The sequence below is a fragment of the Pan troglodytes genome, chromosome 10, assembly GCF_028858775.2.
Source record: "Pan troglodytes isolate AG18354 chromosome 10, NHGRI_mPanTro3-v2.0_pri, whole genome shotgun sequence".
Taxonomy (NCBI): Eukaryota; Metazoa; Chordata; class Mammalia; order Primates; family Hominidae; genus Pan; species Pan troglodytes.
The window spans coordinates 31,926,528-31,944,205 of NC_072408.2; the positions used below are offsets into that span (position 1 = coordinate 31,926,528).

General features: G+C 37.2%; 1 protein-coding gene across 5 annotated transcripts in view; it reads right to left on the reverse strand.

Moving 5' to 3' along the window:
* SRGAP1 (SLIT-ROBO Rho GTPase activating protein 1) overlaps positions 1-17,678 on the reverse strand; it is a 303,946-nt gene that overhangs the window by 36,597 nt on the left and 249,671 nt on the right. For 3 of the 5 annotated variants that reach the window (XM_016923110.4, XM_016923107.4, XM_063786401.1), the window contains 4 exons: positions 16,301-16,403; positions 12,692-12,752; positions 12,480-12,557; positions 10,306-10,440 (listed from right to left, as the gene is read on the reverse strand). In XM_016923110.4, coding sequence (XP_016778599.3) covers positions 10,306-10,440; positions 12,480-12,557; positions 12,692-12,752; positions 16,301-16,403 — 377 coding nt within the window. Of the gene's footprint in view, positions 1-10,305; positions 10,441-12,479; positions 12,558-12,691; positions 12,753-15,750; positions 15,785-16,300; positions 16,404-17,678 lie in introns of all 5 variants that reach the window. The other 2 variants (XM_016923108.4, XR_010148280.1) reach the window with 2 other exon arrangements.

Genomic DNA, 17,678 nt, shown 5'->3' on the forward strand with positions numbered 1-17,678 from the left:
CACCATAGTCAACTCATTCTCATTATTATTGTTGTTTTTTAAACCTTCTTCCACCTATAAATGTGGATAACTCTCAAGGATATCTACCTGGTCCTCCTCAATGGCAACCTCATCCAGTTGCAAGGTTACAAACATCACTTCTAAGATGATATCCTTGCTTCATTTTTCTCCCTTGAATGGGAAAGAAGTCCTGTAGTTTCTACTTCTAGATATCTCACTGCTAATTTTCTAACTGAAGTCTTGATTATTTCTAACTTAGACTATCAAAATACTCTCCTAACTCAGTTTCCCTTTCCGATTCCTCTTGTATCAGTGGTTCTCAACCTTGACTTGGATTCACTTGGGGAGATTAAAAAGGCTGATGCCTGAGATTCTTTTATGCAGCCAGGGTTGAGAACCACTGTCTTAATTACTCTTGCTAAGCTTATTTCCCTGGAATCTTGAGTGCTGACCCCAGCTGTTTTCCACTTATTATCAAACTGGGCATTCTATTTTCCCTTTTGCACAGCTGAAAAGGTACGAAAAATCTATTAGGAATATTCTTGATTAACCAAGAATGAGCTGACAAAACAAGCAATAATTTATCAGGATTCCTGAGAAAAAACCACTTCCATTCCCACCTTTAAGTATGCCAAAGTTGGAACTGTAGCTCTGTCATCTTTTAGCAAATGCAATTTCAGAAACTCTTGAACCAGAATGTAAGTAAAACATTATCATGCAATTAACATTCTCATTCTTTCATTTTTATTCTTTCAATATAAATCTATAATTTATAAGTGTGATCTTAGTAATACTGAATTGAATATATTACATTTTGCCTTTTTTATTTGTAAAATATTTCAAAATGGAGAAAATATAACGCTATGAACAAGGCAGATTAGGGTTACGTCTATTGCATACAAGCACTTTGTTAACATACTTCCCAGGCAATGGTCTTGATTTATTTTTCCCTGAAAAGAGGGAATAAGATGCTTAAAAAAGAAGTTATTCAACAGGTGTATAAATTCTCTCAGGCCACAATAACTCAATAATTAAGTTATCAACATTGCCACCCAGTTCGGTCCTGGTAGGATCAAGACATGTCCCAGAGTAAGCTGTTTATCTCCATGACAACTTCATGTGATATGTGCAAAACCACATTGTACAGAGAGGGAAGATGAAATGCCTAAACATGAAGTAATTTGCAAGTCATTGAGAATTTAATGGGAATTCTGTATCTTTAAATACTATTTCAACACAGCTGCATTATTATCTCATATCAGAAATTAACTGGTTGAATGCTTATTACCTAAAATAGCTGATTTTATAAAAAGTGTAATGTTGTTGCTGCTTTAAAGAAGACAAAGGTGATTTAGCATACCTGTATCTAGAAAGTCTATCTCTAAAAATGAAAAAGAAAAAACTCTTCAAAAGCGAAATTATACATATTATGATTTATTCTTAAGACAACAATAAAACTTCTCCCGCTGCTTATTGAGAATCTTGGGTGTTTCAAAAGTGAAGTTTCCTCATTCTCCCAGCAAATCCTCATTGTAAAGTTAAGGTCGAGGCTAAGGTAAGAGAATTGCTTGAGCCCAGGAGTTCGAAGCTCCAGTGAACTATGATCACACCACCACATTCTAGTCTGGGCAACAGAGGAATACATTGTCTCTAAAACAATTAATAATCATAAAGTTAAGGCCAACTATCAGGGACAGGATTTTTGTAGCTTAACGCTAGTTTTGAAGTCCTAGAGTTAAAAACAAAAGGAAAGGAAAGGATGTAAAAAGAACCACTCTTACTATATTATTCATCTTTAATATTTGTCAAATCCCATAGACGGCAAGTCACTCTGGAGGCTACATTCTCTATAACTACAGGTCATAGGCGTTAATTCCAAGAGGTTTTGTTGTTGTTGTTGTTTTTGAGACAGAGTCTTACTCTGTCATCCAGGCTGGAGTGCAGTGGGGTGATGTCAGCTCACTGCAACCTCTGCCTCCCAGGTTCAAGTGATTCTGATACCTCAGGCTCCCAGGTAGCTGGGATTAGGAGCACCCACCACCATGCCTGACTAATTTTTGTATTTTTAGTAGAGAGGGGATTTTGCCACGTTGTCCAGGTTGGTCTCAAACTCCTGGCCTCAAGTGATCTGCCCGCCTCAGCCTCCCGAAGTGCTGGGATTACAGGTATGAGCCACCATCCCTGGCCTCAAGAAGTTTAATCTTAATTCAAGATCTTCTTGTTTCTATCTCTTGGTTCTAAACTTAGTCCCTCTACCTCTTAAAGGCAGTTTTAAAATTTTATTTAATAAGAATTGAGGGAACAAATATTTGTACACCAGTTTCAGAGTAGCATTATTCATAATAACCAAAAGGTAGAGACAACCTAAATGTTCATTGACAGATGAGTGGATAAACAAAATGTGGTATGCACACACAATGCAGTATTATTCAGCCTTAAAAAGAAAAACATTTCTGACACATGCTACGACATGCATGAGTCTTGAGGACACTATGCTAACTGAAGCCAGTCACCAAAAGAACAAGTATTATACGATTCCACTTATGTTAGGTACCTGGAATAGGCAAATGCATAGAGACAGAAAGCAGAAGAGATAAAGCCAGGGCCTGGGGCGGGGGTGCAGGAGGATGGGGAGTTATTGTTTGATGAGTACCGAGTTTCTGTTTGAGAAGATGAAGAAGTTCTAGAAATGGATAGTGGTGATAATTGTGAATGTACTTAATGCCACCGAACTGTACACTTAAAAATCGTTAACATGGTAAATTTTATATTTTATATATATATATTTTTTACCACAATAAAAGAAGGAGGGGGCCTGTGGGATGCAAATGAAAGACTTCAGGGGAAAAGCAACAAGGACATAAGTGACACCAAAAAAACTAGATAAAGTTATATGAGGCAGATGTACATTCTCTATAACTACAGTCAACACAAATGAAAGCAAAACAGAACTGCTGGCATTCCTGAAGTAGTAGCAAATCTGTTCGTCTCGAAGGCCTCTAACCGTGATGGCTGCGAGCAGGACTCCCAATTCTACCTGGCTGGCTGCTCCACAGGCGCGCAATGTGCATCCTACAGGAGCTTCGCTCTGGTACAAATGACTCATTTACTGTCCTGAGTCCAGTTAGCGGGCAAAATTTATGGTTGCTGCTGACACCCTGATGAATGTGTGTTCCTAGCTGGCTCTGAGTGTGGCAAATTTCACAATTTCATGCTGGAGGGAAAGATGGGTCTTTTCTTCCCCTCAGAAAAGTTGTCAGTGGGGAAAATCAGTATTTCACTTGGATTTCTTGTAAGCTGGGCTTTGTTTTCCATAATTCAAGGTCTCATGTAATTAGGTAAAAGTGGCATTCATCCAACCTTGATCACATGCTTAAAGCTCCCTGGGCTAATATATGGTTTTTTTTTCCCAGCAATGCAAGATTCTCATGTTAGCGTCCCAACTTCCCAGCAGGCGGGTTAGATAGCTCCATGTAAATGCATGTGAAAAATTTACCATAAAACACAAGTTACTTCAGCAAATGGCAAAAAGTTCAAATGGTCATCACTCTGAAAATACTGGTTCTTCTGTGGACTATTTGTAGAAGTATTTGTTTGCCAGAAAAGGAATAATAAATCACAAGATGCAAATTTCTCCTTAGGTATGAAGACAGGGAAGGAAATTCCTTGGCAGCCACATTTAGAAACTGTTTATTTAACAGTGGGTACACACATACTTGTGAGTTCCATAGCCTAACAGCTGGCATTCAAGATGAATGTATCAGTTTCAGGACATTTTTAGGTTCACACTAACAATGTCAAGGTGTTAATCAAACCTTTGTATATAATTGTTTAATAGACTGACTTCTGTGAATTAAACCATTGATTTCTCTCCTAAATAACAGCACTATAGAAATACATACATAGATGTTTCCTATTCTGCTGAATTATCATATTGAGGTTAGTAAAGAAACTGAGTCTTAGCCTAGAGAGCTTTACCTACTCAGTTCAGATACTCAGCCTATTAAATATTTTTAAGGATAAAGGAAACATTAAGAACATTATTATAAGGCATCAATCTGAAATTTAGAATTCAGAGAGAAAACCACCATGTATGTCAATAAAGCTGAAAGAAATTTTTATAGCAAAAACATATATTAGAGCACCAGAAAAAGAGTTCAAAAGCTTTTTTCATGAAATAATCAGAAAAGGCAAATAAATTTAGGTACTAAGAAGCTCATCATAGTATTTTGGTATAATTGCAAAATCACTGGAAACAATCTAAATGTCTAAACTAGGGGATTTGTTACATAAAATAGAAATCATTATAGGGTCACTAAAAGCTATATTTTGAAAATAATATTATTGAGTTTTAAAAAAGTGGTTTATGAAGAGCCAGTATGGCGTGGCATAATTTTTTACAACAGCTTGGCCGGGCACAGTGGCTCACGCCTTAATTCCAGCACTTTGGGAGGGCGAGGAGGGTGTATTGCTTGAGTCCAGGAGTTCAATACCAGCCTGGGCAAGGTGGTGAAACCCTGTCTCTACCAAAAAAATACAAAAATTAGCTGGGTGTGGTGGTGCACGCCTGTGGTCCCAGCTACTTGGGAGGCTGAGGGGGGAGGATCACTTTAGCCTAGGAGGTTGCAGTGAGCTGTGATCACGCCACTGCAATCCAGCCTGGACAATAGAGTAAGAGCCTGTCTCAAAAACAATTTTTTTAACAACAGCTTTATTGAGATATAACTAATATACCATATAATTTACCCATTTACACAGTTTACCAATGATTTTTAGTACACTCAGAGTTGTGCAAGATCACCTCAATCATTTTAGAGCATTTTCATCACTTCAAAAACAAACCTCTTATCCATTAGTGGTCACTTGGTACGATATAATTTTTATGTAAAGTACATAGGAGTGGTGTACCCACAAAATGGATTTTTTGGCAATCAAAAAGAATGAAGTACTGATACCTACTGTAACATGGATGATCCTTGAAAACATTATGCTAAGTGAAAGCCAATCACAAAGGACAACATACTGTATAATTCTATTCATATGAAACGGCCAGAACAGGCAAATCTATAGAGACGGAAAGTAGATTAGTGATTGCCTAGGGCCGGGGGTGGTGGTGGTTATGAGTAAACGGGGAGTAATTGCCAATGTTTGCTAACTGGGGTTTCTTTTGGGGGTAATAAAAATGTACTATAATTGATTGTGGTGATGGTTGCATAATTCTGTGACTATACTAAAAACCACTGGCCTGTACTCTTTAATGGATTAACTGTAGAGTATGAGAATTATATCTCAATAAAGCTGCTTTACAAAGTACATAGGTACTGTAGAAAAACTCTGGAAAGATACTAAAAACGTTATCACTATCTCTGTGTAGAGAAATTACGATTTGTTCTTAGTTTATAATTTTTCTACAGTGATAACATGTTAATTGCATAACATTAGGTTGGTGCAAAACTAATCGTGTTTTTTGCCACTAAAAGTAATGGCAAAAGCCGCAATAACTTTTGCACCAACCTAATAAATAAAGCATTGACTACTCATTTGATGATTTAAGGAATTATTGTTGGTTTTAAGGGTATGATAATGGTATTGTGGTTATGTTGTATATTAACATGAAACATGGTATTTGTTGTTGTTTGTTGTGAACAAAATGTGTACATGCCAGTGATTCTCTTTGGGTAGTGGAATTATGGAATTTTGGTTGACAATATTTTGTTCTATGTGCTTTTGTGCATTTTTCACGTACTCTACAATGACTACATGTTGGTTTTGTGATAGGAAGAAAAATTCTCCCTTAAGAAACCGTTTCCTCGTATCCAAGTAGTCACCTAAATAATAACACCTAATGCAAAATGAAATGAAAATGTTTCATCTGGGCTCACAGCTTTAAGGCAGTCAGAAAAAAAAACATGAATTACTTGAGTGGCTTTTCTAGGGCAAGTCACTTGAACTTATGCCCTAGGAAATCTCAGAGCCATGATGCAGGGATATTCTACAAGCTGCCCAGACTTTGTGGGTATGACCTGGAGCATTGACAAAACCACTCACAAAGTGGATGGTTAAAACAAAACAAAACAAAACAAAATAACTCTTGGGTGAGAAACTGAGAAACTACCAAGTCTGCCACTTCAAATTTATGTTGCATTTGGTTTTACTATGTCTTCATCCAGATAAGTAATCTTTAAAAAGAAATGTAAAATAAATTGGGGAACAAATAGTGCATATTTTTAAAAAAAGAATGCTAAGATAAATTTCCTTTGACTACATATATTTGTAAGCTTCCAAAGAACGTGGTCACTCAGGGTCATAAAGCATAAACATGGCTGGATAACTAATCTCACACACACACACACACACACACACACACACACACCCCTTTCCCCAAACAATCCAAAAATATGGAAGCGAAAAGTAGTGGGTGCTCCAGAGCCTTATGCAAACTCTTAGAAAAGATGAAAAGGGAAGTTTTTCTATACAAAATAACTGTCATGTGAAATTACTTTAATGGGGAAAACCAAACCCAATTACAGCAATGCTACAAGATGACAAGGGTAAAAACAATCTATCACTCAGATCTCTCTTTCTTCTAAAATTTCAAAATCTTTGTTTCTATCGTATATTAACTTAGCCTGTATTTATTTGTAAATATCTTACCTTTCCTACTACATTTTAAGCCTCTTAAATGCAAGAATCAAGTCTCTGAATCCCTAGAAAGTTTTATACATTGTAGACAATTAATCAACTTGGTTCAAACCGTCAAAAGTCTGCAATATTGATAAGGGGATACAATGATAAAAGATGTATTATGCTACTCAAAGGATTTATTGAAAATCCAGGAAAAATGCAGGAAAATCCAGGAAAAATGCATTATGGTCACATTGGTAAGAAAAAAATGCTTGCTTAGAGATAATAACATCCAAGAATCCTCCCTTTCTTAAGAGGTTACATGTTGGAGGAAAAGGGGTTGTTCTATAAAGAGGTTGTTAGTGTCAATATGTATGTTTTTGAAACACCTGCCATTCTATAAAACTTTGCACTAAAAGTAACAAGACTTATGGGGAAAAATAGGATTGGGGCAGACTACTCAACATTTATGAAACTTTGTAACTACAGCACTAATGAAAACATTAACAATCCTATTAAAATCCAAGGATTATGAATCCATTGATTTTGATTAATCCATTGTTTTAATACAGGAGGGAATGTCATTGTAGCTTCTTCACTTGCACTTGAGCACTGTAGGTACCACTTACATGAGATATCTCCATAGATTTTTTCCTTGTAGTTTACATATTTGCTAAATATGACTCTAATTGTGAGAAAGCTTGACATTGATTGCTACAAGGTATTTAATGTGCTGGGAAAAATCATGCTGGAAACAATGTAACTTGAGGATAACACAAATATTTCTAAATTCACGTGAGTTAATTATGCCAAAGAAACACATACTTAGCAGAACAGACAGATTGATAAGTGGCCAACCCAGGTATTGGCATATGTGACCACAGTTTATAGTCAGAGTAATTGTAATAGTAGTAATGATGACATCTTGCAACACTTACTGAGGGTTACTATGTGCCAGGCATGATGTGAAACCCTTTACATGGACTGTCTCATTTATTCTTCACATAGACTCTATGAAGTAGGTGAAGAAACAGCTATTTAATTAGATTAAGTATTAATCTTTGCCCAAGTTTATACAAAGTTGGAAAGTGGTAAAGCTAGGATTTGAACCTAGATCTTTCTGACTCTGTGGCCTCAGTTATTAAAAACCACTATGAAATGATATTTTTCATCCAATAAAAGTGTGAAATGATTCTATAATGGTAACTGACAATGTGGCCCAACACTCTTTATCCAATTGGTACATGTACATGTTACAGCTGACATGATGTATGGACCTAGAAAACCACTAAGCATTGTACAGCACTTGTTATTTTTCCAGACTTAAGCTTTTTGGCTAGGATGTGAGGGAAATCTTTGGACATGGCCAAAGGAGAATTCCAGAAGTGAAACACCTCCTTTTCATTTCTTTCCAGCTGGGTCAGAGGTTCATTGTGATGACTCAGGCTATGCAAGGGCCGTGGAATGGACGTGCAGCTGTACTTCTAAATTCCAATGGGACATCAGACTGGGGAGGATTATGACCGGGAAATTCATACCCAACTGGAGCCAAGACTCTAGGAACTGATGCCAGACAAAGAACTCGTGGTGGAATCTTGACTTTTCAATTCATTTCATCTATAAATTCTATTTAACTTAACATGCTCCAGGAATTAACTAATTCCTAACCTTCGGGAGTGGACAAATGTTAGGGCTGCAAAACTACTCCACAAGCCTGTGGAGCTAACTGTGGGCACTCCATTGAGCATATTCTGTGCCAGGCACTCTTCTTGGCATTTTACACATATTAACTCACTAAATTCTCACAACCCTATGATGTAAGGATTAATGTTCCCCCTATTTTATAGGTGAGGAAACTGAGATGCAGAGAGCTTAAGAAACCTGCCTAAGGTCACACAGCTGATGAGTGTGTGACAGAGCTAGGATCTGAACTAGGCTCTTTGAATCCAGAGCCTCTATTCTTAACCTACTGCGTAAACTCCTTTTCTAGTAGTAGGAGACAGAGGGGTTAAAAAAATTATAATGCGGGGAGATCAGAAAAATTCTGGACATACGTACCCAATAGAATAATGGGAGAGGAGAAAGTGATTAATCCTGGTTGGAGTGGTGGGGAGGACAGAGTTGTGGGAGGAATGCCAATCTGGCAAAGCCTTCACCGCAGATGTTGAATGGTTATCATGGACAGCTGAGGAAACAGCATAGGCAAGTGGATGGAGGTGGGAAATGGCCCAGCATATGTACAGTCTGCTACTGCTGAAATATACAGTAAATATGGTAGGGTAGCAGGAGAGGGCTGTGCAGCAGTAGCAGAGATCAGAGAGAGGAAGAATTCAATTATATGAATTGGCCATGCCATGGAGTTAGCTTTTTTTTTCTTTTTTTTTTTTTGAGACAGAGTCTTGCTCTGTCACCGAGGCTGGAGTGCAGTGGCACGATCTTGGCTCACTGCAATCTCTGCCTGCCAGACTCAAGTGATCCTCCTGCTTCAGCCTCCCAAGAAGCTGGGAATCCAGGTGCATGCCACCATGCCTGGCTAATTTTTTATTTTTAGTAGAGATGGGGTTTTGCCATGTTGCCCAGGCTGGTCTCAAACTAATGGAGACCAAGCAATCAGCCCACCTTGGGGAGTTTGCTTTTATATTGAAATAGGTTTTAAAAAGGGGAGAAAGCAAGCAACCCAGTTTTTTTTTTTTAACTCTAGCTGCAGTGTGGAGAATGCAGGGCCAGGGGGTAGGGGTTGGGAAAAGAAGGCAAAATCTAGAAGTAGAGTCCATTTAAGAGACTCTAACTATCCCCACTGAGAAACCAAGGTGATTGGGGATGGGGAAGGAGGGATGAGTAGTGAGATGTTTTTTTTGAGGGCAGATCAATAGGACTTGTTGATTCAGATGGGGGGGTGGATGGACTGTAGGGAGATTTCTTTATTAAGAGTAAAAAGTTGATTCTTATGAAGCCTAAGTGATTGAAGTCAGCTCTAGACTCTTGCTGGGAACTCGGACTTAAAAGGGACACTGTATTTTTAGATGCATGGATCTTGATTGTGGCTAATAATTAATTCATGGTATCATTATTTTCACCTTCCTTTGTATAGTGTCAAAAAGCCCCCACTGAAGAAAACAGCAATGCTTTACTCTGCCAATGATTATCGGTTTCATAATATGTCATATACAATCCCAGAGCAACTCTGCCTATTAGCTTGGGTTGCCCACTGACAGATAATTACCACCTGGTGTTCCTGCACTGTAATAAGGATCTTTGATCTCATTTTATCCATTTCTTGAAATAACATTGAAAGATGGATAAATTACCCCACTCCTAAAATTGGTTGAGAAAAACCAAGAACCAAAAGCCAAGAAAAGGTCACATTTCCCAGCTTACAACTTCCTCCTTTCCCTTAGGCAGCTGGCACCTGGCTTTCTGCTCAATTCCAGCCATGAGTGGGAAGCTCCTGGCTTTCTGGAGCCAGAGGATGTTCAGGAGGAAAGCCCACTCAGCTAAGGGTGAGGCCACAGCTGGCAGGATGACTCGCACTGGATCCAGAAAGAAAACAAATGGTCCCAGAAATATGGTGGTAATGGGGTAATGGGGGTGGGGGTGTATGGAGGGGGGCCACTGCCTTTTCCAGGAAGTTAGTTAGTGAAATAATTCTTGTGGGAAAAGATGAAAAAAATGTCCACTTACTGATACAAGAAATCAGATCGTTAAATCTTTCCTTAGGAAAGAGGGGGTTTTCCAGCCCACGGAAATAGAGCTTCAGAACGCCAGCAACTGAGTTAATATCATGGTTACTCTGGTCATCAGCCAAAGGATTTTCACCTAAAAAAAAAAAAAAAAAACTCGTTACATTAACAGTGCTTCTTTTTTTTTCTCTGAACAAAAATATATTTCTATGAACATACACGTTGCTATATATATGTATCTTTTAATTATGCTTTATGAAAGATTATATGGTACTAAAATTAAAATAATTGGTTTAGATATCCCACCCCATGATTAACCTAAAAACAGTTGACTAAAATAAAGCTTTTAAAATCTTATGCTACTAAATAATCCCTTACAAGTTACTCAAATCTTAAAATAAAATATTGCAGAATTTATAATTTTACCCAACCCCCACTTTTTTTAAGCTGAAATCTGGAATCTTAGTTTGACATGAATTCAAACACTACATCCTGTGTTTCTTACCCTACTGGGAAAAAGACACACCATAGGTCTGTCTGACTATGCTATATGGGTCAGCAAAATTTATCAGAAATGTCATAGGTGCCACTGAATTGTGAGCACCTACAATTAAATAAGTAGGTATTTCCCAAAGTGGCATGGTGGTGTTCACAGCATATCTGAAAGCTGTCTTGAGCAGAGGGAGACTCTAAAATCAGATAGAGGAACTTGAAAATGTACCTTTCACGTTACCAAGGAGTTTGTATAAAAAGTGGGAATTTAAAAAATATATCACAAATATAAAATTATTTTTTTTATGGTAAACAACTTTAAAATATTAGGCAACTAGTCTGGTGAGTGTTCTCTCTGAGAATTAAATTAAATTATTAGGCAACTAGTCTGGTTATTGTTCCTCTAGAGATAAAATCCTTAAGAAGTTCAACATAAAATACAACCTTAAATCAAATTCTGTTTTTTATTTACAGTTTATGCTTCTCTTCTGAAGTTCACAAAAAGTGTGCATTGCATTTTAACATATTTTTTTGCTTCTTAGGGCAATTTATTTTTAGGGATCTGTTGTTCTCTTTTCTCTGTTCCTAGGGCAAGAAATCACTGAACATGAATTTATCAGAATATAATAATTACTATTACTTTTGCCCACTGTGAGAAAGCCTCACCCAAGCAGATCACAAACAAATAACAAATACTGGGAAAATTCCCAAGGAAAAATGATCATGTATTTTGCCTGTGGTGGCTAGCACAGAACCTGATACTTTACCATATTTCAGCTTACCCTGAAGATGGCCAATGCATGAGACTTGGCACATGTGGCTGCTCTGCTCTAACCATCCATTTTTACAGTTTTGCAGGTGAGGAAATCGAGGCCAAATAGGAATTGAGCGACTTGACCTATATCACATGATTGATTAGTGGCTGAGAGTCTGATATGATTCTAGGTCTGCCTGACACGAAAGTGTGCAGCTTTGCTAATTATAATGTGCTAATTGGAATGTTTCTAACATAAGGAAATGATATGTGCTTCAGGTGATGGATATCCCAGTTACCCTGATTTGATCATTACACACTGTATGCCTGGGTTAAAACATCATATATACCCTATTAATACATAACACTATTACGTACCCATAATAGTTAAAAATAAAAAATTAAGGGAAAAAAAGTATTGACATTGAAAAAAGATAATGTATATGGTATATGACCCAGTTTAGTAGAACTTATTTGACAGCCAATTATGAACAAGCATAAGGCACCCCCTAGGGTCACAGGGAAGGAGTCTGTGGACTGTGAGAAGAAAAAGGGAAGAGCTCCCGACAAAGGGAGGAGCTGGGCAGCTGGGAGGAGCTGCCTCCCTCACCTGCTGTCTAGGCCCAGGGCTGCCCTGGCCACTCTTCTAGAACTCTTTTGGCCCCACATTTGCTACACCTGGCACCGATTATCAATGTCAGTCCTCAACCAGGATGCAGAGCTCATATGCTTTTCTAATTTTAATAACAAGGGCTTATAGTTTTGGTACCATTTCTCAGCGATTCTTAATGGATTCTTACCGCTGCACCCCTAATGCAGTACATACAAAGAAAGGTTTTGAGGATATACAGAATAAGGGTGCCACTTCAGTTTACAGAACATGATGACTTTTCAACGTGGTTTGCTTATAGGGATAGACGTGCAATTACCTCTCTCAAATGAATTTTTAATATCATTGACTTCCACCTGGGAACCAGACACTCTGAAAATCCCCTGATGCTGAAGACCTAAAGAGAAAAGAAGGGAAAGAGGATAAAACCCCCATCACATTGTCTAGGTCCCTCTTTTCCCAGGAAGTAAATTTACTGAAACACTTCTAGTGATTTTTTAAAAAATAAGAATTCTGTAGTTTATGGCTTACCATAGAGATTGATGAACCGAATACAGCTTTCCACAATGAGGGGAATAACCTGTCCTGAGTCCTGGGTAAAGGGATGGAAACCAGTTAACCTCAAGGGAGAGGTATAAACCCCTCATAATAATAAGGCTTAGAGTTTAACAGTAATTCAAGAGGGATTTTTGCAGTTCTGGAGCAAACCAAGTTAAATACATTTAAGGCAATTCTGTTTCAACTTACTTTGCTGTGCCTAGAGATGTCAAAACCTAATTCATCTCTTTTCTTATATTAAGACTTATATACCAAAATGAATATGTGAATAACTCATTTTTAAAAGCTTATTTATACAAGTGACCAATCTTTAATGGACTTAAAAAGAACTCTGTGTATTATAATCATAGCATCTCCAGTTTGATTCGCTATATTCATCATGAAAGACAACCTTTCAGCCATCTCAGGATTCTCTCTCTGACATCCCTGAGAGTGCATCACCTAGATGACAAGTCATAAAAGGGCTTCCATATCTATATATCTATAGATGCATAATATGAGAATTGTTACAGAGATAATTAAAACATGTATTTACTTAGTTTGCGTCAGAACTTACAGATTTTTCATTAATACATTGTCATATTTTAAGGAATAAGAAAAAATGGCATAACTGTATATCGCAGATTTGTTTTTTTAGAAAGGAACATTTTTTGGGCCTTCTTTCCCCACATCTTGTAAAACAGTCACTGCCTTCTACTGAACAAATGTAAACCGTGGCAATGTTTTAAAACATGTATAGGATGACAAATGAGATGAAGGGCTGCTGAGGTCACAGTTAAATATGTACCAATGCATGTACTCCATGAAGTTAAAGAAGGTTACTGATTACAGAATTATTTTTCATGTGTTTTTAAGACTCTGCTTTTTCAGGAATTAGATCTTTTTTTAAAAAAAAGCCAAAAAAACAAAACCATAGGGCTCGAAAATGGTTAGCTGACATCAGGTATTAATTCGTGAGGAATTTTATTTTGAAATGCAAGAAAAAGTTGGTTGTCTTAATATATTAGAACAATTCAGAATCCATTAACCTTTCCAATTAAGCAGTGGGGGAAGGATTAGGAATAATGCAGTTCAGCAATTTAAACGCTTTACTATTCCTAGAATGGGTATTATACTTCTTAAGGAATTGTCTTATTTTAGGTTTTAACACAATCTAATCAGTGTATAAACCAGTTAATGGCTCAATTACTTCTGGAGACTGTATTAAGTTTTTCTAATTAGTTAATTTGTTTTAGGAGCACAAATTTTATTAATTTCTTAAAGAAGAGTCTTAAGAATAAAAACGCATTTTAGTGTGGACTAGTTGGCTCAGGAACAGCAATGTAATTACATCATAACTTACTGAATATGTGAAAGGATTTTTCTTTAAGATATAAGTGTTTTAGGGGAAGTAAACTATATGAACAATTCATGAAACACTAATCTGAAAGCAACATATTTTTAAATGTAAGTGATAAAAAGAGATCATTAGTTTACATCTCTGCTGAATTTAGTATTAAAAAGAAAAGCAAAGAATACAAGGTTATGAAAAGGAAAATGTTTGCACTAAGAAAGTTCTCAATAAAAAATGTCTTCGGTTTTCATATTTTTAAAAAACGTTTTTGTGTTTACATTTACTAATTGCTTTTTTAAAAAGCTATGATCAGTATTTCATTCAGATATAATTAATTTTGTAGTCAAAAAGTAATGAGTATATGTGATTTAATTTAATTTAATTTTACAGATTTCAGACGCATGGGTAGAAAACATAAGAAAATATTTTATAAGAACAATGGGGGTGCATTCCATCTATCATTCAAACTAATCCCTTGGTGTTGGTTTTCCCATGAGAAAAAAGAGAAAAAATGGTTTTGCTCTTGCTGTCTTCACAGTGACATTGTGGAGATTGCAAGTGATCAAGCCCTTTTTAGAAGTGGAAAGGAGCCCTCTGTATTGTTTCTATTACCAAAGATTCTTCAATGTGCCATCTGGGCTGTGAAGAGCTCCTATAAGTGAATTTTCCATGATAGCTGGTTTATTTATTCTTTGGTACCTCAATTTACTTTCATTTAACTGCTCTTAATGAAAAATTGAAAAAATACGTAATATGTGCTTTTCTATCATCTTAAGCAGCCATTCTCGTACTGTATTATCAAATACAACAGAATCCTACGTCTGCTTCTTGCAGCTTTTCTATATTCTCTTTCTCTGCCAGGCCATCAGCTGCATATCTCATTGCTTTCATTTTATCGTTCCTCTCTCTCCATATAATTTGTCCCTGCTTATAAGCCAGGGGCTGGGAAAATAGGTAATCAAATTTGACAATAATTTTATATTAAATTAGAGCCAATAAGGTTCTTCTGGATTTAAGGCTTAAGGCAGTAGATCTGTAACTGCTATTTAGGTTCTTCAGTGGCTTTTCACTTAATTCCAGAGTAGGGCTGATTTTTAAGGCTGCCAGAGGTTTTTAATCTATGTATGTATGTATGTATGTATGTATGTATGTATGTATGTATGTGTCTGTCCTTATACATGCCACATGCACATTTATTTGATTATTAGTACACATATTCAATAAACAGACCTAAGAAAGTAAGACGTCTGTAATATATCATTAAGGGAGGTTATTAATGACATGGTTTCTCAGATAAACTTAGTTTGCAGAAACACTGCAGCCCATGCCATAAAATGTGAACTACAATGGAGAAAGCAAGCCCTTTTCTTTTTTGTAAAATTCACACTAGGGTCCATAATCCAGTATTAAATGTGTATTTGGTATTTAACATTGACTTTCCCTAATAAAGCCCTTGATCAAACTTGATACATTTGCCAAACACATAATGTAAAAACTAATAGTTTAATGTGCCCATTTTTCCTCTAGTGTTTGATTGCTACAGTTTCTAAGTAAAACCTATTTATAAACTTGTCTGATTTCCAAATGCAAACATTTTTCTTTTAAAAACCTTAACAATCTAATTAAAGCCAAGCATGAGCACAACTTGAAAATGATACCAACAGTGAAAGAGCACCCTCACGTCCCTCTAGCACTATACCTGATGTCTTGTGTGCGAGTTTCTTCGTCCTCGGCTAGAAGCATTATCAGAAATACAGGATGAAAAAGAAGACGAAGAGTAAACACAGCAGAGATACAAGGTATAGATCGTAGGGTCTTACAATTCATTCAATATAATGAATTCCTCAAGTCATGGGAAATCAAAACTCCTGCTGTGTTTCAGAGCTATCCTAACAAGCAGACTTTAAAGAATATTTTGTGCCATCTCATTTGCATGAGTAAAAATACAACATTTTTATCAGGTTGCTTTTTAACTTTCTGTACAAATTATGGCTCTTTTTAAAAAAATAAAGAAAGAGGGCTTTCTTTTATGCCCACATAATAATACCCACATTTATTCTCTCTTCTGACGGCACTCAACCCAAATATTCTTTCCTCTCTGACTTCAGGAAATATTATATTGATTTTCTGGGAAAGCAAAGAGCCCCAGGACAGACTTGGACATAATGACCTTCCTCCTCTTACAAGAGGCTGAGACCATTATAGTAAGAAGCATGGAGATCAGCCACTCAGATGGCTGGTGCCAGTACCTTGACGAATGTTTCCAAATCCCCATTAAACAACTTAGTATTATACTGTGAGCGGGGCCTGGACTTCCTGTGTTTCTGGGGCTTAGGGGGAACATTTGGAGGCCTAAGGGAAGGGAATATAATTACTGAGCATGGCAGAAATCAAACAATAAATGAAACATCTATAGGTCACATCAATATTACAAAACACGGGAATCTTGGGTTCCTTCCCCTCCCCCAATCACAGGGGAAAACATTCCCTCCCATTTCCCATTTATTTACTTTCACTTCTGTATCAAAAAACATACAAATTGTTTATTCACACTGCTGTTTCCCTGTATGCTGCAGCTGACATTTGTTTGTTTGCTGGTTTGTTTTAAAATAAGCACTACCAAGTACACTCGTTAGCTATTTGGCCAAATGTTACAAACCAGCATTCTTGTTATTTGGTTTACAAGTCACACAGTAAGATACAACCGGTCATAAAGATTAGGGCTCCGGTAGATCCCCAAATGAGGAATTAAATATAACATTTTTAGGTACACATAATTTTTTTTTTTTTAAGTCAGAGTCTTGCTCTGTTACCCAGGCTGGAGTGTAGTGGAATGATCATGGCTCACTGCAGCCTCCACCTTCTTCTGGGCTCAAGGGATCCTCCCACCTCAGCCCAAGTAGCTAGGACTACAGGCGCATGCCATCATGCCCAGCTAATTTTTAAATTTTTTATAGAGACGGAGTCCCCCTGTGTTTTCCAGGCTGGTCTTGAACTCCTGGGCTCAAAAGATCCTTCCACCTTGGCCTCCCAAAGTGCTAGAATTATAGGCGTGAGCCACCTCACTCAGCCCAGCAAACCAATGCAAGTAACATCACATCTGTTCGATACCCCTCCAGTAGTAATGGGATTTTATTTCATGCAAAAGTAACTATTAATAGGTCACAAGTGAGAAAAATAATTTGGGTTCACTGCTTTTTCTAATTTGGGGGACATACAGGCTCGCATGAGTTATTATTTCTTTAGAACAAACTATTCCACCACCTAAATATCTGAGGATGTACTTGTTTATGCCACTGCAGACTCTCTTCCTCTCCAGTCTGCCCATTTGCTCTGGTGAATAAACCATTCTCTCTGACATATGCACATCTAGTGCAGCATGTAGTATATTTAGAAACTGTGACACCTTGCCCTGTGACTGCAGAGAGGGAACCTCTTCTGCTCTCTCCCTTTAGTGGAAAGAAGGCCAGAATTACCTGACTCAACTTCTACTACTGTGCTGAATGAAATACACGGAAGGAGAGCCCTGAGACCTGTCTCTGGATGTTTTAATGTAAAACTCCTTTTTAACTGCAAGGCTTATAGGAGGATACACACCACACCAGGAAATTGTGTAAAGCCCTTCAT